This window comes from Mchenga conophoros, linkage group LG20, assembly GCF_057382185.1.
Source record: "Mchenga conophoros isolate Kocher_MC1m ecotype Shallow Benthic linkage group LG20, M_conophoros_male_GT1.1, whole genome shotgun sequence".
NCBI classification, from domain to species: domain Eukaryota; kingdom Metazoa; phylum Chordata; class Actinopteri; order Cichliformes; family Cichlidae; genus Mchenga; species Mchenga conophoros.
The window spans coordinates 14993374-15015850 of record NC_140545.1 but is presented as its reverse complement, the minus strand read 5'-3'; the positions used below and the strand labels follow the sequence as shown (position 1 = coordinate 15015850).

Sequence of the window (22477 nt, the reverse complement as noted above, 5' to 3'; positions counted from 1 at the left end):
GTTATATTTCATGATAATGCTAAAACAGAATATTTTTTTACATTTAATAGTCACAATATCAAAGGCTGCACCACATGCAAACAAAAAATGAATAAATAAATTAGTACATAGTCTAACCTGAATTTTCCAGTTAATATTCAAAATCATATTCTGTTAATTATGTGTATATTTTTCATTTTCAAAACCTATTCTGCCTACCTACAATACTGCCTACTACTGCCATCAAGATAATTTAGACTAAGAGGCAAATATTCATATATTTAGCAAAATATTTCCTCAGTTACATCGAGAATAGTTGTAACAATGTGTGAAGAAATGGACCGAAAGGTTTTGTTTTTTTTTGTTTTGTATTTATGTTTTTTTAAATATGTATCTTGGAAAGTATAAAAGCTAAAAAATTAACCGTAATCATTATGTATGTTCAACAGTTGACATAAAAACTGTCGAAGGTTTAACAGAAGATGTTCTAAAAAATTTCATAATTTGAGACAAGTGACCCAGGTCTCCATAACAAAAAATACGCTAATTTGTACCAGAAACTGATTCATGCTGAGTGTAAGAAAAACCAGTGAAAATTGTAGGCTTTTCTCTAAAAGACTTTTTCATCTTCAAACATGGTTTCAGATTTCGATGTTCCAAACAATGGCCTGAAAGGGGCTCAATGTATAAAGGAAAATTTCACAGCACTTGTTTTACATGTTCAAACTTTGTGCAATAGAATGTTTATGTGAAATGGACAAGTTGAAGGAGAAATTTGGCTGATGTGAGATGGAATGACCCGCTTCTAAAAAATCTGATATTTCTCTAAGATGATGTTTGGTTTTCCTGATGATTACTGTATTTGCTGTTCCCTAAAGCAGCCTTTGTATTTAAGGACATAATGCTCTTACATATCAGAATTACTGAAAAAGGTTGATATTCAACTTTATTGAATTTATGTTTTATCAATAGTTGACCAATTTCACATTCTTATGGACGGTATGTTCTACCGTTGATATGTTTAAACATTTTTTCAATTTCGCAGCATCATAGCGAGTTTAAATTGAAAAGGGTATTGTATATGAAATCAGAGCACTTTTGTGTTAGTTTTCTTTTAGCCTAAGATAATATTTGTAACTTTGGCGCGTATGCTGCTCATTTCCTTTTTGGTGGGCGAAGCCACGGCTATATAAAGCCCAGCACATCGTTTGTCTGTCTCACTCTCAAGTCATGAGCTGTGGTGATGATGTGGTTCCTGCTCCTGTTTCTTCACATCGCTCACGTTGAGCTGGTGATCTCACAAGGTAAGTTTAGTTTCTTTAATTCTGGATGTTATTAATAGTAATAAATATTATTATGAATTTGAATTACGAATGAGTCTTTAAAATGTCTTTGAAATTTACGGGAAAAAAACTATAGAAATTAATAATTAATAAATTAATTAATTGATAATTAGTATACAATATTAATACTTTAAAAGAGTTAGAATGTAGATTTCAAACAAAGAAAACAATCAGTGTTATTTGTTTACACTCGCTACAATATCTTTCAAAGCTTAATGTAAAAATTGGTCTTTTTTGTGGGGCTAAACATAAAATACAGAATGGCAAAAATTCACAACCGCTAAAAGCTTCCATTGCTAAATCTATGTATGTTTCTATTTATAAAGACGTATAAACAAACATAGTGGGAAGCATGGCGGTGAAAGAAAATACCGGGTTCCAATCTAGTCTGGCGTCCACTTTAAGCTTTTTTTTTTATTGTGATTTTTGCATAATCCTTTCTGTGTGGAGCTGACACAGCCACCTGTGTCTGCATGGGTTATCTCTGGGTACTCTGACTTCCTCTCACAGTCCAAACACATACATGCAGTAGGTTAATTGGTAAATCTAAATTAACTGTGTGTGTAATGTAAACACGAGTTTCTCCATATGTTAACAGATTGGTGACCTATCCAGGGTGTTATCTGCCTCTTTCCCCATGACAGCTGGATTCCGACCGCCCAGAAATTTTATAAGCAGAATTGTTTGGATTAAGACTTAATGGATTAATAATAATAATAATAATAATAATAATAATAATAATAATAATAATAATGATACACAAAAACAATGTGTTTAGAAATATCTTGCTAAATATATTACAATAATAAAGTAAAACGTAAAGGCATACAAAACAAAAAATTATTATTATTATTATTTTTACTTGTATTCAGATGTTATGGCACAAACAAAGGTTTAAAATTTTATCCTTTGCAGTTCCCAAAAGTAAGTCATGAAACAAATCATAATTCTTATAATAATACTTTGCTGTATAAACCTTGTATGTTCCTAGCTGAGGACAAACTGATTCTAAAAAACAAAGGAGGCTACCCATGTGAAGGCTACCTTGAAGTCTACCATAACAACATATGGGGTTATGTTGGGGATAGACTCTGGAGCAACAACACTGAAAAAGTGGTTTGTAAGAGCACTCACTGTGGGGAACCTGTGGAGAACTCAGTAATAGATATTCCCAAGCCTTCTGAAGACAGACCGATCTGGCTCAATGAACTGGAGTGCAAAGGACACGAGAGCGCTCTGTGGAAATGTAAACATCCTGGTTGGAACTACAGCGATTACTCAAAGGTCACAGTGAAAAAACTTAAGTGTTCAAGTAAGTTTTTCAAATTTTTCTCTGTTTTTGTTATTTATTTATTTATTTATTTTTGGTGAGCTCAGTGACAATGACTCTTAGCTAAAAGTTGTTAAGGGAAATCAATTGTGGTGTTTGTTTGGTTGTTTTGTGTGGGGTTTTTTTGTGTTTTTTTTTTATCTGTGTTTATATTTGGCTGATAATTGAGTGTGCTCTTCAAGGTAATATCACATTAAGCCTGGATGGACCCAAATGTGCTGGAGCTGTCCAGTACTCTGTTGATGGCATAACTCAGGGTTACTTTTGTAACAACAACATTGGTATGTCTTCTCTTTTTGTTAATTATTTATGTTTATATATATGTATATATATATATATATATATATATATATATATATATATATATATATATATATATATATATATATATATATATATATATATATATTTCAAAGGGCAGGGCTGTTTAAATATTTTCAATATTGCTCTCTCTCAATTTGATTTGCAATAAGTTCTATCATTTTTTTATGTTTTGCGATGTTTTTGATGAACAAACAATAAATTATTCCTCTCTTAAAAAGGTGAAAAAGAAGCCAGGCTTCTGTGTAAAAATCTCGGGTGTGGTGGACTCAGAGAAATTCCTCCCTCAGAGAGGGGGGATAGGGAAAGATTCAAAAAAGCATCAAAGATGAAGCTTGATTGTTCGGCTTATAAAAACGGAGACCCAGATCATCTGTGGCAGTGTGCAAATGGCAATGATGATTCAGCATCATGCAAAACTTTCTCTGTCATATGTGAAGGTAACACACACACACACACACACACACACGCACACACACACACACACACACACACACACACACATATGGTGAAAGTGTTTTTATGAACAGGTTATACGAGACTGCAGCTCAAAGGAAACCAGTCAAATGTGTGTTCTGGGCAGCTGGAAAAAGAAGAAAATAACAACTGGGTACCTGTTCAACAGGACAACTTTGATTTTGATGTGTGCCAGCAAATGCACTGCGGTAACTCTCTCAGCCCAAACAACCGCACAAACAAAAACCTTAATGTGACATGCACAGGTAATTCAACACATCTATATTCCAACACAAACAACTTCCAAGCAAACACTTCACACTGTGAAACTGCTCTCTCTCTCTCTCTCTCTCTCTCTCTCCCTCAGATAAAGTTAAAGTAGTTCTGAAGGACTCTGGTAAAGACAACAAGTGCTATGGTACAGTTAATATTGAAGTGAAAGGTTCAGTTAATCCTGTGTGTGCCTCCACCTGGACTAAAAAGGAAGCTGAATTGGTCTGCAAGGAGCTTGGATGTGGGGAAGTGAGTGTTCAAGTTTAGTCAACATAAGTTACCTGGTGTTCTGATACATGGATACTGAGTGTATCAGAAACTGTCCATACAGCAGTGCTATGGACTTTATTGTGATAAGTGTACTAACGTGCACCATTAATACTTAATTAATAATGATTATCAATGAAATAACATAAACTCATAAATGCTCTGTTCTAGCTGATTTATACTAAAGTCGAACGTCAAAATTCAAGAGTGATAATGGACCGTGTGAGCTGCAAAGGCAGCGAGTCCTCACTGTGGCACTGTCAGTCTCAGCATGGCAAGAACATCCAGTGTTCAAACCAACCTTATGTGGTGTGTTCAGGTGAGATACAGCAGTGGAAATGTACAGAGTGGCTGCTGATGGCCTTTGTCTACTTTTATAATGGGATTTTAAATCCTGCAATAAATTCTCTGTCGAGAGAGAAAATGAGTTACTTCATTCAGTGAAATTGTGACATTGTTAAATTCTGATTATATTTTTCCCAAAATGTGTTCAGTAAGAGTTTAATTTAATGTATTTATTCTTTTTGTGTTTCGTGGCTGATAAATCTCTTATTGTCGTGGTACAGACAGTGTGGAGGTGAAACTGGCAGATGGTCCTGGAAGATGTGCTGGAAGATTGGAGATAAAGCATGAGGGCCAGTGGAAGAAAGTTCCTGCAAAAGAATGGACAGAGGCTCAATCAGCAGCTGTCTGCAAACAACTGCAATGTGGGGAAAAAGGCAAAACTGAAAAATTCAGTCAGGGTTCTGGTAGCTTCCTGTCAATAACGTGTCCGAGAAATAAGAAGATATCAAAGATATCTGAGTGTTTAACAGAAAACTCAAACAACCAATTTTCGGATCGGGAAGCGGAAGCAGCTGGAATCACCTGTGAGGGTGAGTGTCACGTGCCCTTTGACCTTGTTGCTGTGTATAACTGTTATAAGTAATTACACATGTGTCACAAATGATAGTGCTTTCCCAAAGTAAACATACTGAAATATAATAAAATGCTAGAACCAGGAAAAAGACATTTTCATTCATCGATGTCAGTCAGAAGAAAAAAGTGTTTTTTCCCTCTGCTTAGTTACATGCTTCTATTTATTAAATCATCAAGTCTAAGGTCTAAATACACTTACCTGTGAAAATCCAACTAGAAACCCAGATAAACAATTTGTCTTTTTGCAGTGTTGGTCCACGGTATAATTGGCCATTTTTGACTACTTTTGATGTTTCCTCTACATTTCACCTTAAAAACTATTTACTTTGCCTTGTTTGGTATCATTGTTTTCAGCACAGCCTCACGTGTCTGAATTTACAGTTATGTTTTCATTTTGACATGCTGTATTAACACAATTGATCTAAAATCAGACAAAAAAACATAAAATCAGAGTAGAAAAAGTTATATTTTTTACTGTAACAACCACAAATATGTTTAATGAATCATATTTCATAACTTTAAATGCAAATATAAATTGTCAATTTTAAAATTCTATGCACAAGTTTTGCAAACAACAAAGTTATTTGCATCCATTTACCTTGACTTTTTAAATAACAATTTCAAACTATTTACATAACAATCAGCTGTTCTGCCTTCAATAAGATGCCACACAAATTATTTGTGCCACTCCAAATATTTCTGTCCACTATAAAGGAGAACATCACAGCCTGATACCTGCAGGTCTGACAGCAGCAGGTGTATCACTCCTGTTTCTACCTGGAGACAGCAGTCGCCTCATTGTTCTGACACACAACACAAAACTATCCACAACACTACACACTAACTACACAAGACAACACATTAACTACACACTCCAAACACACTAAATGTCACAAATCTCTCTCTCTCGCCGTCACTCCTAAAACCTCTGTTTTTGTTTTTTTGTTTTTGTTTTTGCTCATAAGCAGAGAGTGCTTGCTAACGCTGTCCTTAGACAGTAAACGTGACAAAACTATTCAGGAAAAAACGCCACGTATATATTGTTTATCATGACTCTGGTTTTACGTGGCCTATCAACACAATTTAAAAACTGGTATATATCACCTTGTTGCTTTGTCTTTAAGTGGTCATGTGATTGGCTTACCACGACTACCTTATTCTTCCTCAGTCAAACAGCAGCACTCATGTGATTGTTTTGCCCCCTTAGCTCCAGGTGTTGTGCTAGACAGCGATCGTGATTACCGTCCGCGGGAGCGCGCGCAGCTGCTTAAAGCTGTAGCGTCCAGATTACTTACAGCTACTTCCATGCAACTGATATAAGATGCGGTAAGCTGAAGACAGCTTCAACCGTCTGTTTGTTGAAAAATAGTAACGGACCGCGTTTTCTTCTTAGTAACTGTAACGGCGTTGTAACGATTGGAATAGTAATTAGTTAGATTACTCGTTACTGAAAAAAGTAACGCCGTTAGTAACGCCGTTACTTGTAACGCCTTTATTCCCATCACTGGTCTTTTGTGAAAAAGTCATTAGGCTTTTTTGGGTGCCAAATGTCTTTGTCAGTAGATTAGCAGACTAATTACAGACAAAACAATGTTTTCCCAATAGTGGAGTGTTTACCAGCCACTCACACCTTGGCCAATAGAATAGAATAGAATAGTCTTTTATTGTCATTGTAAATTTACCACAAAATTGTGGGGGCTCCTCGTCAAGTGTGCAGAAATAAAATATAAATAGTAAGACAACAGGAATAAATAACAAGCATTCTTCATTGCTTTTAATGTCTTTAAATTTCCTTCACCTTAATTCTAAAAAATCTGAGGTTGTCAGTTGTTACAGTAAAACCGAATCATCATTTAAGAGCCTTCGTATCATTTTTGGTACTGATTTGAAATTTGAATCTCACATCTCAACGCTCACCCAGTCTATTTCTCTCATTTAATTAGGAAACATCACAAATTTCAGACCCTTACTGACACTTAGCTTTGTGGAACTTTTATTGCACGCTTTAATTTTCTGTTGTCTTGAGTACTGTGACTCACTTGTCACATGCACCTCTCGGTCCTCTTTAGCTCGTGTTTAGCTGGTCCAGAATGCAGCACCTACACTGCAAACAAAAACTAGCTGGTGCTCATACATATATATAATGCTTTTCTACTCCTTTAGAGCACTGTGGTGGATACAAATCAACAAATAAAATCCATCCCCAAACAATTGAAATAGATTCTTTTTGGAACAAAAGCTTCAGCTGTGGTGAAAATCCAGGAAGCATTTGGGAATGTGAAAATAAATCCACACCCTCAAGGAAGGAGCCCGTCTTTATTGAATGCAAAAGTAAGATTTATATCAGCAGGACTGATCTTAAATGATCACAGACTTTTTACATTTGCACTGGAAACACTGAAGAGTGAAACAAGACACTCGGAGTGTGAAGGAGAATTATTCCAGATACACTGGATAAAGTAACAAACCAAAGCTAAAAGTGTTAAATGAACTATTTGATTATGGACTTGTGCTTCATATTTTGACATTGCAGTGCAGAGAAGATTAACTGATCATTTCTACCTCAGTGCTTTATGTCTTTATCAATACTTGACTGCAGTGTTTATTGCTTTCCTTCCCAGAGGAGCCCAGTGTCAGCCTTTCACAGGGCTGTCGTGGGGAAGTGAGGATAGATGACGTTCCAGTGTGTGCTAGTAACTGGGATCTATCATACGCACACAAAGTTTGCCAAGAAAAGCTTTGTGGCAATGCTGTCTTTATTGAATCCAAAGCTCCATCAAAGGGTTCAGGTAACATTTACCATGTCGGCTGTGAAAAGTACCATTCCATCATTGGCCAGTGCAGGAGGACTAAAGGAAAGTGTGACACAAATGTGGTGTTCATTACTTGTAGTGGTAAGTGTGAGTCCATACACCTCTCTTTCCATAAACTCATCCCTATATACAGTACATACATGTATGTCCTCTCTTAATTCTGGTAGTATTTTAATTTATTATCTTGGGGTAATTTTTAGGTATTTATTTTATAAAACAGAAGATTATTTCTTTAAAATAAAAATGACATTGTCAAGCTCATTATAAGATATAAGAAATCTGAGTTATTTATTGAAAATATTTTAAAAATATGTTGAACACATGTTTTACACTTCAACTTTAATAAATGCAGAGTGATGACAGGTGCTTGCTTTGCTCCTAGTGATTTTGCTAAAGCTAAGGTGACCATCTCTAACATCATATTTGTCAGACAGAAGTGGATGAGCTTGTTTTCTTCTTTAAACACAGTTTCTTTGCTTTTACAGAAAGTGTAAAGTTCCGCACGACTGAAAAACATGGAGGTGTCCTTTATGTCAATTATCGAGATAAGTGGGAAAGAGTATGTCCATTTAATCGTTCCCCAGTGTTAGAGACAAAGCTCTGTAAAGAAATTAATGAGACCCATAGCGGCTCTACGGAAATCAAACAGGTAAACCTCTCCATTTTACGTCTTGAATCGGTCACTGATTTGTCTCATATTCTACAAACCAAAATCATGGACAGTTTCCTGGCTCTGTGTCTCAGCTTAATCTAATAATGAAGACTGGAATCTCACATTTTAAATATTTAGGTTTATAAAATGGAAAGAAATGCATGAGACTTGTATCTGAATAAACACAAATTGACCAAATGTTTGAAGTTAAAAACTTTCTGGACACTTTGCTGACACAAAGTTTGCAGAAATATAAAAGAAATTGAATGTCCCAATACTTTTGGTCTGGACTTCTAGTGACTTCTGCTGTGTGTTGCTTCAGTCCAGCCTGTTTTTTACTGCCAGAGAAATTTCAGTGTCTTTTATTCTGGCTGTATCTCTAAATGTGAAAAAGTTTAAATTTGATTCAAGGTCAACTTAGAAACAACACTGGAGTTCACTGATGTTACCATGGACGTCAAGTACGCCGTCAAACAACGTTCCTGTGGAAAAGTTTCTTCAGCTACAATATTTTGTGAAGGTAAGATAAACCATGAATCCATCAATCAATTACTTGTTTTTGACAGAAAGACACTTTTTGTATTCTGTAAATCTGAGCTGACTTACTTTGATCAGTGTGATACAGATAAATTATGACTGAAACTCACTGTGACTGAATCCAGAAAAAATAATAAACTGGCTGTGTGTGATTTCAGGCTATGAAAAATGGACTCCCACACCACCACCGCTGCCACCACTTTCCTCTATATCCATAGCACCTATTATCATGGGTGTGAGATTTCTTCTTGTAGTGATCTTGACTTTTGTATTTGTACGATTTTGTGTCAAGAGAGCCAGGAGCTCCAGAGCTTCATGTGAGTGTATTTATTACACAACTTACACACATGGCTTGTCTCACTTTTAATTGAAAACCTTAAAAAGTGTAAAGATCCCGATTGAACATGAGATCATACTTTATATTCCAAGTTTAAAACCAAAAAGGGTGTTGCAGACTGCCACAAGAGGGCAGTCTTTACAGGCATTTCAAATATCACCATCACTGCTGCTGACTGAACGAGCAGCCCATCAGCTCAACCAAACATTGCTTGATTGAAAATGTAAATACAGAAGAGAAAAATTAAGCACACCTGTTCTTGTGCTGTGTTTTTCCTGCTCTTGTGCTCCTTGTTACCTCACTGGTACATTAGCACTGTGCATTGGTGAGACAGCTGTTGTTATGTACTGTATGAGTAAATGTGAAATGCTGTAACCTTTCAGTAAGAATGCTGCCTGGGAAAGAACTGGAGTTTGAAGGTGGGAAACATGAAGATGTCATTGACAAAGAAAATGAGATGGAAGACTTCAGTTGTACTGGTGAGTCATTAAGTCTTTCATTCGTTTTTTCTTGTCTATTTTTCCCTAAACAAATCTTTAGCTTAGTGTCATTTACATACTGTACATCATTAAGATCATATTTTAGTTTGGAAATATAAAAAGCAGTAACACCTTTAACACTTTTTTACTTTACACTGATAATTTTACTTATCATTAGAGATATTATTTGAACAAATTATTATTATTATTTTTGCTTTTGTAAGTTATTTCTACCTAATTGATTTGCATCAAGAACTTCAGGCTCTCTGCTCATAAAAAACAAAATCTCACCTTCTGATGTTGTCTCCTTGTGCACTGCTACTGCTGCTCCCTGCTGACCGTTCGAAGACATACACTTTCAATTTAACCAAAATTTGAACAGAGCTGAACAGAGATATAAAACAGATGCAAATGCAAAATTCTCGTATCATTGGTGAGGAGAGTTAGGTGTCTGTCTGTAGTCCAGAGTGTCAAAACCCCAGAAATCGTCAGGAGCATGACCACGAACAGCGCTTATTTGATTAATTGAAAATATGTCAAAAGTGAAAACAATCTGCCAGCCAATCAGCCACCATGTTTCCACTCACAGTCCAGTGAAAATGCAAATATTTTTAAGCTGTAAACACACAGCTTTCCCTCGCCAGATGTGCCTCATTGCAAAGCAGCACTTTTTAACATAATGCAGTCTAAGTCTGTGATAATAATCTTAAAGTAGTCATTTATTATCTTTTGTGTTTATTTCTTCTCATGGTTGTAGCTTTTTTTTCTGCAGCTAATTTAGGGCTAATTTTCACAGTCATGACAACTGTTCACAGAACACATTTTTCTATAAGTCACCCAATTTGTTTATTTTTCTTAAACTTAAGAATAATTAAGGTTGTGACTGTTGTGAGTGTCAGGTGGGTGATCTTTCAGTCTGTTTAGCTACATTTTGTACATTTTGTTTTAAGACTAGCCTCTTGAGCCCCAGCACCTCCGGTGCCAGGGGCAAAAAGGGGTGAGATCTTGTTTATTTGGCTGTAACAAGAGCTTGGTAATAAAAGTCCCATTAACCTCTGAATCTCAGCTAAGAGCTCATATTAACCATTTCTACAACCTCCAAACACAGTGAAAGCAGCAAACTAGTCAAAGCCTGGCACATTTGTCAAAAAAATCAACACACTGATTCAGAAACTGATTCAGAAAAGTTTGTTCACTCTCACCCCCGTTCTCTGTGACCTGCTGGAGCAGGGGGGCTAGGACTAGGAGGAGGAGTTGGCCGTCCGACTGCGGTCTGGAGTGTGGAGCCTTCCTGCTGCTGCGGAGTCGGGGCGGTCTGCCTCCCCCCACCGCAGGGAAAAGGGAAACACCACCTGGGTCTGGGTGCAGTTCCCCCCTCCAGGGGCGGGGGCACCTAGACCCGGTTTGTAGAGTACGCTTGGGGAGTGTGATCGTGTGTACAACGTCTCTTTATGTCTGTCTCCACGTTGGTTGAGTGTGGAGTAAGTGCATATGAGAGCATGAGGGTGGGAATGGATGTTTGTATCTGTGTGTGCCTGTATGTCTGTGTCTATATGTCAGGTTGGGTGTCAGGCGCCACCTCTCTGGGGACATCTCAGGCCCTCCAAGGTTTGGAGGTCTATCTCCCCCCACCACCACTTCCCCTGCCAGTGGCGGACCCCCTCAGACATCGGTGCGTTGGTGGTTCTTTGTGTCCGGGGATGGGCATCCAGGTACACACCGGCTCACTCCTTGGCGGCCGCTTATCGGGGCCTGGAGCCTGGGGCTCGCTCGGGCCACTTCGGAGGTGGGGTGCCCCCGGCCTCTCGGCCTGGGGCTCGGTCACTCAGGCGCAGCTGGCTGCCGGCGGAGCTCACGGGCGCGTCACTGCAACTCCCCCTGGCTTCTGCTCCGCGGCTGCTGAGTGAGCCCTCATCTGGGACTCTCCTCAGCTCTTTCCGGGACAGTGGCGCAGCTGCCCCTCTGTTGGTCTTCCTTGGTCTCTTGTGTTCTGGGGGCCTCTGGATGTCTGGAGTTTTGATCTCCTCCATACCTGCTTCATGCCCTGGAGGACAGGGCTGTGGCCCCCCCACACCCTCTAGCAGATTATTACATGAAGGAACCTTTTAAAAAACAAAAAACAAGCGCGTCCATGCTCACAGGTGTACACACGGTTGATCACACCCACAAACTACACCCTTTTTGGCTCCTACCTCAAAGCACACTGTGTTCTGTTGATCTTATGTGCTGCACAATAATGTTTAATATTTAGTATTTACTGTCATATTCCCATATATCATTGTGATGTTGTTTATTCTATTACTCTTGTTCTCTTCTGCTTGTTTTCTTTTTTCTTTCTCAGCAGGTGACCCAGGTGATTGATATATGCATTTTTTTTTCTCTGCCCGTTCTGTTGGTTTTTGTCTTTTGCCCTTCTCCCCCGTCCCTCTTCTCAGCTGTTTCTCTTTCCCTCTTTCTTTCTCCCCTTCTTTCCCCCAGTCAAGTCTGTCCCGTATTCAGTAAGTGAAAATAAAATAAACCAATAAAAGGTGAATCAAATGGACCATTACGGCAAGGCTGGGATGATCAATTTGGTAAAGTAAATCCGTTGGGCATCTTTCTTTGCCTTTAGACAACAATTCTGATGGCAAAAGAGCCAAACGGGACAGGCCAAAAAAAAAAAAAAAAAAAAAAAGTTTGTTCAAAAAACAAACATTTTAGGCATGTAAATAAAGTTAAATCATTTCTGCTGTTCAATAAATTTCAACTGACATATATTGCCAAAATGTAGCAAACTGCAAAAAGCCTGGCTTTCTATTCATTAAAAGTGCTGCAGTCTTTGACTGTTTCACTTCAGGAGCATTAATCTCTTCACAGATAATGTCGATATGTTGATTCCTTTTTTTCTGGAGTTAAATGTGAACCGAAGCATATTTTCAAACTGTTTATGTGCAATAAAATCCAAAAATAAATTATACTTACTTTTTCTTTATTCCAGCCTCTGTAACTTTGATCTAGTAACATTTGCTGTAATATTTACACCTCTGATGAAATCTCACAAATATTAGCTTTATTTTGATACCAAGATTGTTTAAACAGAGTTTGTAATTGCAGAAAAATACAGGCTCAGAAAGCCACTTGGTGAATAACAGGCTAGTCAGCATTAGCATGCCATTTGAAATCAGGATGAATTATGGGTGTATTGCTGACTAAAACTTACTTGCCAATATTACTGTTGAGCTGACATTACATTTTGTTCTTACCATGGGAAACTGGATAGATGAATACCACTGACATAAAATGAGTGACATTTTTAGGTTTGCTCCTCTGAGTACATCTAATGCCTGAGAGATAAGCTGTTTCATCAACAAGACGTTTTGAGAGTCACTGGAGTTCTGAAACTGAAACAACGTTCTCTATTATGACTTAAGAATTTATGCCAATGGTCAAAATTAGAGCAGGTGCTTACTACAAATGTTAACCCGAGTCAGGCCATCGTTGAGGCACTGACAGACCGGCTAGTGCAGCTTTTATAAGACTGACAGACCTACTAAGGCCTCGGATGCTTGGTTAGGAGTTAGCCAAGGGCCACTGAGAAGAGAGCCAACGATACACCCAAAGGGACTAATTTGTAAGCAGTGACCCTCATGTCATATGTAAACATCACAGCCAGCATTGCTGTTAGAGGCCTTGCTGAGGGATCATGGTGTAGGATTAAGTCTGCTGTGTAGCTGAAGCTGAAATAGATACAGCAGAGACATAGTGGTCCTCAAGTGATCCCGATGACAATTACCGTACAGAGTCTCAAGTGTCATATGTCCAGAGAAGGAACCAGTTGGGACTTAGAAGCCATATACACAGTGTTGTTTATTTGGAAATATAAAATGAGAAATCATGTTTCTTAACAATAGAAATCATGTCTGTCCACAGCCTGTTTGTTTGTTTGTTTTTATTATTGTTGTTTGGTTTACACACTTGTTACCTCCAAATCATGCTTATTGTAGATGCTGTCCACACACACACACATGCACACACACACTTATTGGAATCAATGTTTTTAAAAATAGATAAACCAAATGTAACTTCTCATAAAATTTCCACTCTAAAAATCTAATATGTAGAAAGAACAATAAACATAATAAAAAGTTTACTGCAAGTTCTGAAGTCTGCAGAATCACGAACTTGGTGTGATGCCTTGTTACATAGAACACACATGAAAATATTATTTTAATCTTCTTTTCATGTATGTGAGAAGCAGCACATACATGTGAAAAAGTGTAAGCCTCCTTTCATATTACCTTAAGTTTTGAATATTTATCACAGTCACATGTTTCAGATCAGCAAAAAAATTTAAGATTAGACAAACATAACCAAAGTAAATATAAAATGCAGTTTTTAAATGACGATTTCATAGATTAATGCAGAAAGGTTATCCAAACCTCCCTGGTCCTGTGTGAAAAAATTATTGCCCCTCTTGTTAAAGAGTTATTCACAGATGAATTAACTGTGAATAACTACATTTTTTGGAAAGCTCAGTTCAGTTTGACACTCTGGCCTGATTACTGGTAGAATTGGTGAATCAAGTAATCAGTTAAATAGAACCTGACTGACAAAGTGAAACAGGCTAGAAGACCTCAAAAATCAACACATCATGCCACGATCTAAAATAACACCTGAGAAACAAAATCACTGACATCTGTTAGTCTGGAAAGGGTTACAAGCCATTTCTAAGGCTTTGGGACTCCAGCGATCCACAGTCGGGGTCATTATACACAAATAGGGAAAACCTGGAACAGTGGTGAGCTTCCCAGGAGTGACTAGCCGACCAAAATTACCTCAAGAGTGGAGCTAAAATTCATTCAGGAGGTCACAAAAGACCCCATTGTGGCTGAATTATGAAAATTCTCCAAAGATGAGTGGCCCAAAATTCCTTCACAGCGCTGTAAAAGACTCATTGCTAGTTGTTGCAAATGCTTGATTGCAGTTGTTTCTATTAATGGTGGCCCAACCAATTATTAACTAATAAACACATTTCATTTAAAATGTGGATCTGAAAAAATAGGAAATTAGGAAGGGGGCAAAAACACACCACTCTACAGTCAGTGAGCCAAATTCCTCCACTGGCTTTGCTACTAATACACTGCCTGTATTAGTTTTTGTATGACAGGCCTGGAAGTGCACTTGGGTCCCAGAGTGAATTGAAAGAAGACCCCAGTTTGTGTACTGTCCTAAAAATATAGTAAAGTTGGAGTAGAGTTGGAAAAACACATTAAAGACTCTGGTCAGTCTGGTTCTTCCATCCTCAGATCCTGAAACATTCCAATCAGAAAGCAACACTGGTGTCCCGTGTATGTGAACAGCAACAGCAAGACATCTATCAGTGGAGAACAAGCTGCATGAGATTATGCATGTAACCTTGTTAAAGAAAGGTCAATAAAGTATGGCAGATGGGGTACAAAAAATAACTCGTGAGGTCATGAATTTGATCTGTTTTATGTAACTGTGTGTATTTCAGCCGTGACCTGCAATCACAGCATTGTAAGATGGTGAAAGATGTCTATCTGTGAATGGTACTCATGACCAATCGTCACTGATCAGTGGTCATGACAATTTGCATATTAATGATCGTCAGTGGTGCTAGTTTCATTCATTATGCAGATTTACTGTGTATAAATTTGGGGAAACCTGCATTCAGCTGAGACTGAAGAAGAATGTTTCTCCCGCTGAAAACGCTGCGTCCAGATAAACAGAATCAACTTCTTGGGGTTTCTCTTTGTACATAAGACAGAAATAACCATATAACTACAGAACATATAATCATGAATTGTATATTTTTGCATGCTAGGTACACACACTTTTTTTTAAATGTTTAGTTTTTACATATAAGAACATAAAGAAAAATCATCTGGTCTTCATCATTATTACACCATGTCATTGTTTATTTCACAGAAACTAAGTGAAAATACAAAAGCAGTGTATGAAAAACTAGAAGCACTCTGCTGCAACTGCGTTAATTGTTTTCTGTATGTCAGTTTCTCATTGTTTCGGTTTCTCTGCAACCGTCTCTGTTCCCTCCTTTTTTTATTGTTTTGCATCTGTTTTCTCATTTTATGCTGTTTTTGCAGGAATCAAACATAAATTTCATAGATGAAGCTGTTGAGCAATTATTAGGTCATTTGTATTTCTGGTGGACGTAAATTCAAATAAAATTCAACTCTGTCCCTGCAGGCACAGTCTATGTGTTATACTACTCAAAACCTCAAATATACTGTATGTACTAGTGGTGCACGGTTTTAAGTCACGGATCGGATTTTTGGATCAGCAAAAAAAGAAAAAAGACATAAATTTAACATTTACTTATTGAATTATTTTTTGTCTGTTAAAAACATTCAACTCAACACTCATTCCACTCAATTATTTAAAAAAATATGGTACAATATAGGGCAGTACAGGGCTTTGTATCTACCACTAAATTCAATTCAATTCAATTGTATTTATAAAACACCAAATCACAACAACAGTTGCCTCAAGGTGCTTTATATTGTAAGTTAGACCCTACAATAATACATACCGCTCATTCTATCGCACTCTGCTGTGATATAATGAGCTGTCACGGTCACGTAGCTTTCCATTGCTACACCCATTTGTAGTAGTTAAGGCAACAGAAGATGCCTGGGACAGTTCAGCCATAACTTTAAACACCCCAATAGCTTTTGTAATAGCTTTTGTAATAGCTTTAGCCTGGTCAGATTGGGCAGCAAAGGGCTGCCTAAATACCGCAAACTCCTCTGCTCCGCCACTTGGACCTAAATACCGCAAACTCCTCTGCTCCGCCACTTGGACCTAAATACCGCAAATTCCTCTGCTCCGCCACTTGGACCGCTAAGCTGGCCATAACTATCGCTTGACAGATCCACCACGCGCACCCTACACATACTTTTTTTTCTTCTTTTTCGAATCTTCTGATCACGTGCATGCCGACCTGTGGAGTGGGATCAGTTCAGATTACGAATCAACCTTGATCCGTTGCACCACTAGTATGTACCATAAGGTACACGTATTTTAACATACAGTCTGTATCATCCCATATACAAAAAAGACATTGCCTTAAAAATAATTAGGTTGTATTGTTAACTTTTATTTAACTTAAATTTCTTTAGTAAGAGTAGCCTGAGCCAAGATAGGCAACATGAATCAGGAACCTCAAAGACTTGAGGAAAGCCCAGAGAAGCACAGGGAGAACATGCAAACTCAAAACACAGGGCCATCTTCTCCTGAGGCACCTCTGCCAATCACCACGCACCAATTTACTGTTACTATATAATTTTTTTATTAGTTAAATGCAACAAATACATACAGAAAACTCCCGTTTTATTTTTTGTCTGTTTTGCGTACTAGCAGCAAGATGGTGCTGCTTCCTCACAGCAAGAAAGTTCTGGATTCACAGAGTCCTTTACCTCCATATCTGGTGGGTTTCTTTAGTTTCCTTCCACAGTCTAACGATGTTCCTGGTAGTTTTATTGATGATTTTCAGTTCAAATGTGAGATGGATATTTTGAATGGTCAGTAAGACAAGACATTTGCTAGTCTTAGGATGCTTTTACACAAGGACAAAGGCATCAGAATGATATTAAAGATCACTGCAAACCACACGCTGGCTTTGAGCTACATCATATATTTTTATTGTTTTTAAGCAATAAGGAGCTACAAAATCCAGAGAAATGCTGCTTTCTTTTTTCCCTTTTCCCCCGACTTTTACTGCTGATCATTACCCGGTACCTTCTTCAGCCAGTCCTTCTCCACATATGCTCTCACATCTCCCACTGAACACCTTTTTCCTGCATCCAGAGCCAGGAGTTTACCAAACATCTCCATGGCTACTGGAGTGAACCTTTTCCACAAAGGAGGGATGTCCTCCTCAGCGTTAGATCGATTTTCCATTCTCCACCAATCTGCAAACTCTTCGTAGAAGTCATCCGAGTCCACACAGCGTTCCCAGGGGAAGTAGCCTGTGAGGATGCAGAAGATAACCACGCCAAATGCCCAGGTATCCAGACTTGGCTCCACACTCAGAGGTGGAGCAGTCACCTCTTTCTGGCCCTCGGGCAGAGCTACAGAACAAAGTTCAGGGGCCATATAGGGAAGGATTCCTGTGATAAAACGTATCAGGGTTCCTCTCTTCTGGGCAAGTCCAAAGTCCGCCAGCTTCACCTGGCAGCAGAGATTGTCCAGCAGAAGAATATTTTCAGGCTTCACATCACGGTGGACCAAACCATGGGTGTGGATGAACTCCAAAGCACTGGCGATCTGAAGGACACAGCGTTTTACTGAGGATTCTGGGATACCCACCTAGAACAAATGAAATTGGAGATGGGCTTGTGACCCTAATATAGAAGCTGGATACAGTCGTTTTTAATATATTTCTAGTGCTCATCATTTCTTTCACCAAACATTAAACATCTAAATGTTTTCTTCTGATGAATGTGAGTTCAAGAAATTTGGAAAACCATTCATATTGGTTGTGAAAGGTTTAATTCAGTCAGCCTAAGTTCAAATTAACCCGGTCCGTTAGAATCTTTTAATTCTGTATATTTGATGGATCTGCCTCTTAATGTTGTAAAATGTCCCAAGTTTATCTTAGGAAGATTTGAATACAGCCATGGCTTATGGACAGTGCTGAAGGGGTCGTCCCCAGATTTCCAGGGCCAACAGCAGAAATCTACTGATTTTCATTTTGATTGACTGTTTTTTTTTTTTTTTTTTTTTTTTTTTGAGATACAGTGAGATACATTTTCCTTTACATTCCTTTGGTGGCCAGAAGATACATCTTAAGTACATTATTGTATCAACTCTGTCCCTGCAGAGGGACTCAAACATCTTTAGAAAACACACAGAAACACAGGAAACACACATAAACCCGTCAAATGCAGGGCCCTTTTCTCCTGAGGCAACACTGCTAACCACTGAGCCAATATGTTGGCTTACGACAAAATACCTGCAAAACTAATAATATTGCCATCAAATTCAACTGCACTCTGTAGTTCAATTCACAGTTGACGTCTTAACACACTAAAGTCAGATGGTGCACATGTGACAGTAAATTCAAGTAAATGCTTACATTACATTACAATCTTACAAACCCACTATTATGGCTCTAGTTGTAGTCTTATTTTGCAATTGTTTGACTCACTTTTGGTTGAATGACAGCAAAAAGGTCCCTTCCAATGATCAGCTCCTGGGCAAAGCAGTAATGCTCATTAGACTGGAAGGCGATGCCAAAAAGACCCACAATGCAGGGGTGGCAGGACAGGTGCAAGGAGATGCAGTACTCTCGCAGAAAGCCCTGCAGCTTAGTTGAAGTTTTGGGCATCACTTTCAATGCCATGGGAGTCCCTGCAGATCATTCATGTTTTTGTAATTAGTATCCCAGTTCATACACATGTTTGTGTTACTTTGTTAAACAGATAAATCAAACTGATGACAGTTGAATATGATAATTATTTAAGACACAACAACAGAGTATTTCCAAAACGTAGGCTAGCGTGTATGGGTCACCCCCATACACGCTAGCTGTTTCCAAATTGAGAACCTCCAGGCCTCAAGCCAGCCACCCTTTGCAACCCCATGCTATGCATTCAGGCTGTCTACTTTGTCTCCACTGACACCTTTATTGCTCCGCTTTGATTTGACTCAATTGCACTGGGTCATTCAGGTTTCAAGATTTGCACAGAATCAGAAGACATCATACACCTTATGTTTTCTTCAAGTAGCAGTTTTCCCAAATTTTTAACCTGAGGTTTCTTCACTAAAGCATTCTCTCTCTCAGTAGCTTTTATTTTATTTCAACCCACAGAGATGTCTGGCATGACAAAAAGAACAACTTTGGTGACTTTTGGTAGACTATAAATGACTACGTGTTTTTGGTCTTAAGTCTGTTGAATATATACTTTTCAGAAACATTATATGTCATCATATATTGCATCCTTTTGTGATAATACAACAGCTAAGTGCAAATAAAAAACAATTTTCTGCCATGTATTAAGAAATTTTAAAACTCCTAACATTAAAGAAGGTAAATTATGTAACTGATTTCTCCTGGGAAACAAAAGATTTTTATAACACATAGAAGGAAACCGGTTATACTCTTCTTTAAGAAGAATAAGTGCAGTCATACCTCTAAAGCGATGTGTAACCAGGAGCACTTTCCCATATTTCCCTCGTCCGATCTCTTTGATGACATTGAAGTGTTCTTGGATTTCCAGGTGACTGAGGCTCTGTGCTGTCAGCTCCATCAACTCATCAATCAGGTTGCCATCAGGGAGGCCCAGCTCAATCATCTTTAGCCAAACATAAAGCAAAAACAAAGCAAGTGCTTTTTCAAATTTAAAATTGCTCTCCCACGAAAAAACAAACAATCAAAAAAACTCAATCCCTTGTTTGTGCAAGCAGCTTGTTGCATGCCATCGAAATTTTGGTCAGAGCTGATGTGATAGAGCCACATAGGGTGTGTGCACAGCCATTAAATACTTTAAAAATATTAACTATGTTAAGATTTTGTTAAAGTTTGAAAAGATAAAAATACTGATTTAAATCCCAAGTTAAGAACATAAATGAGCATATTAAACAAAAGTTTGACTCTGAATCTTTATCCATGGTTAAATCAAAAGCCAGAGCTGAAATTTTTAACCTGAGGTTTGAGACGCCAGCACAATATTCTGCAAGAAAAACCAAATCTACGATTTCAGGTGAAGTAAGAGTGCAGTTTTTTCAAGAAATGGCTCTTTTGTTTCTGAAAAACTTTAATTTCCAGTGTCAAATAAAATTTATACTATCATTCATACTATTAGGGTATTTTTTGATCAAGAACATCTACCAATCCAGTCAGATGGTTGTTATTTATTTATTTTTTAAATCACACACATTGTTATACTTGCTATGCATGAGTAAAACTTTTGAATGACATTTACATTTTTCGCCGAAAACAAAAAATGGGATTGCAGATTTTTTTAGTACCTGTTTTGTCAGTGGTTTGCCATCTTTAGCCATGATTATCATATTAACCATAATAAAATCTTACCTTTGCTCTTTACTGTTCTTGATAAAGTCACTGGAGTTTAAAAAATGGCAATCCAAACAGACACAAAAAATGCATAGGCTTAAACCACCATTCTTACAACTGACAAAATGCAGCTAATCAATATCCTGAACAAGTGCAGGTTAAATGTCTGTGCTGCCTGTCCTTCACTTTCACTGCTGCTGCTGCACGAGTGGACTTGAAAGCTTTTCGTTTCCCAGCATGCAGCTTTCAAATGCTGCGATGGGGTCAGTGCCCACTTTGACAGCTGATTACAAACTGCCACTGGGGAGGGCACGCCCACGTAAACACACATACACGATCACACTAAAACCAACTGCACATGTGCATGTAGTATAAATCTATGAAAAACACAAATTTAAACACATTTTCATAAACCTTACTCAATCCTTCTTTTAATGGAAAAAGCAAATGAAATTACAGTTTCAATATTTGTGGCTCTGTCACACACACACACATACACACACACACATCCTCGCCCCAAACACACACACACAAACAGTGACTTTAGCCTTTTGACAAACCCCATGCAGAAACATGTTTCTTTGTGGTTGAATTAAAATCATCATAAATATAAGTATGGAAATAACCTGGAAATAATATTATTTTTTATTCTTTCCCAGTTACTCTGAAGCACATAAAACATTTCACCCAAATCTAGTTTTAATGGAGGAATGTAGCAAGTTGTGGATACTAGTACTTTTATATCTACCAGTTTTTGCCTGCTTCATACTTCACCAGTGTAGTTTAGATGAAAATATTCTTCTTAAACATATTAAACTCACTGACAGTTGTAAGTGCTTTAGAAAGTAACTTATTACAGGTTGAACTATACAAGAATGATAACAATATCTAAAGTTTATCTTCACTGACTGTAACTGTATCGAGGAAACTGAAATGAATGGACTTTTATTTAAGTATTTTTAGTGTGGTATTGCTACACTGACCTTTTGACTGGGATTTGTTACCACTTTACAAATGAGGCTGAGGTGTCCAAGTAAATATATCATATGACACATGGTTATGATACTCTGATTACATTGCAGATTGGACTCAGTGATCTGTATTTGGAAGAGAGAAAGCAGTTCGCTCTCGAGTTGCATGTTATTTTACTGTGCATGTCTAATGAATGTTGCCATACAGGGTTTGTTTTTACAGTAGCATAACTATAATGAGATTTTTCCTTCTGTACTACAGGAAATAACTAGAGCTGAATGTTGTCTGTGAAGGTTCTCAGTCATCCAGGTCATCGTAGTCAAAGGAGCTTGCAAAGAAAAGCGTCTGGACTTCTTTAAGACTTCTTTAACTTAAAGAAGTCTTAAAGAAGTCCAGACGCTTTTCTTTGCAAGCTCCTTTGACTAGAGCTGAATGTTGCTTTAACTGTATTGTAACTCTATATTTTTAGGGATATAAACATTGTGTCCTGCAATAGGGGGTAACTGGCTGCCATGATATGAAGTCAGACATGTGAATTCAAACTAATACTTTGCAAAGTCATCACGTGTGTTCCTAATGTCAAATAAAACACTCCTGTCCTGGACAGTTCTGGTGGAATGGCCTATGTTTTTATTATGTTGGCTGTCTGCTCCACAATTTTTCTTGCTAGATGAATTTGCACCTGAAATGTAATGAACACATTGATGGTTTTTAGAAAGTACTAATTTTGGTCAACACATGCCTTCATCTAGTGTGATCGTG

General features: G+C 37.8%; 2 protein-coding genes across 3 annotated transcripts; one reads left to right on the top strand and one right to left on the bottom strand.

The window, feature by feature from the left end:
• Positions 1-1222: 1222 nt before the first annotated feature.
• Positions 1223-10612, top strand: LOC146550536 (scavenger receptor cysteine-rich type 1 protein M130-like). Its single transcript, XM_085259906.1, has 15 exons — positions 1223-1283; positions 2314-2634; positions 2835-2933; positions 3195-3413; positions 3504-3695; positions 3797-3951; positions 4141-4288; positions 4536-4844; positions 7051-7218; positions 7509-7781; positions 8186-8349; positions 8764-8872; positions 9048-9206; positions 9610-9705; positions 10605-10612. Exons 1-15 carry the CDS (start codon positions 1223-1225, stop codon positions 10610-10612), a joined length of 2481 nt encoding a protein of 826 aa, XP_085116032.1.
• A 6383-nt stretch (positions 10613-16995) lies between these two features.
• Positions 16996-20968, bottom strand: LOC146550535 (serine/threonine-protein kinase SBK1). Of its 2 annotated transcripts, none has more exons than XM_085259630.1 (4): positions 20762-20968; positions 19859-20021; positions 18875-19077; positions 16996-18033 (listed from the first exon to the last, which is right to left on the bottom strand). In XM_085259630.1, the coding sequence occupies exons 2-4, from the start codon at positions 20019-20021 to the stop codon at positions 17440-17442; spliced, it is 960 nt and encodes a 319-aa protein (XP_085115756.1). In that variant the 5' UTR covers positions 20762-20968; the 3' UTR covers positions 16996-17439. The 2 variants fall into 2 exon arrangements, with proteins under 2 accessions (XP_085115756.1, XP_085115757.1); XM_085259631.1 differs by having other exon boundaries at positions 16996-17991.
• Between the last annotated feature and the right edge of the window lie 1509 nt (positions 20969-22477).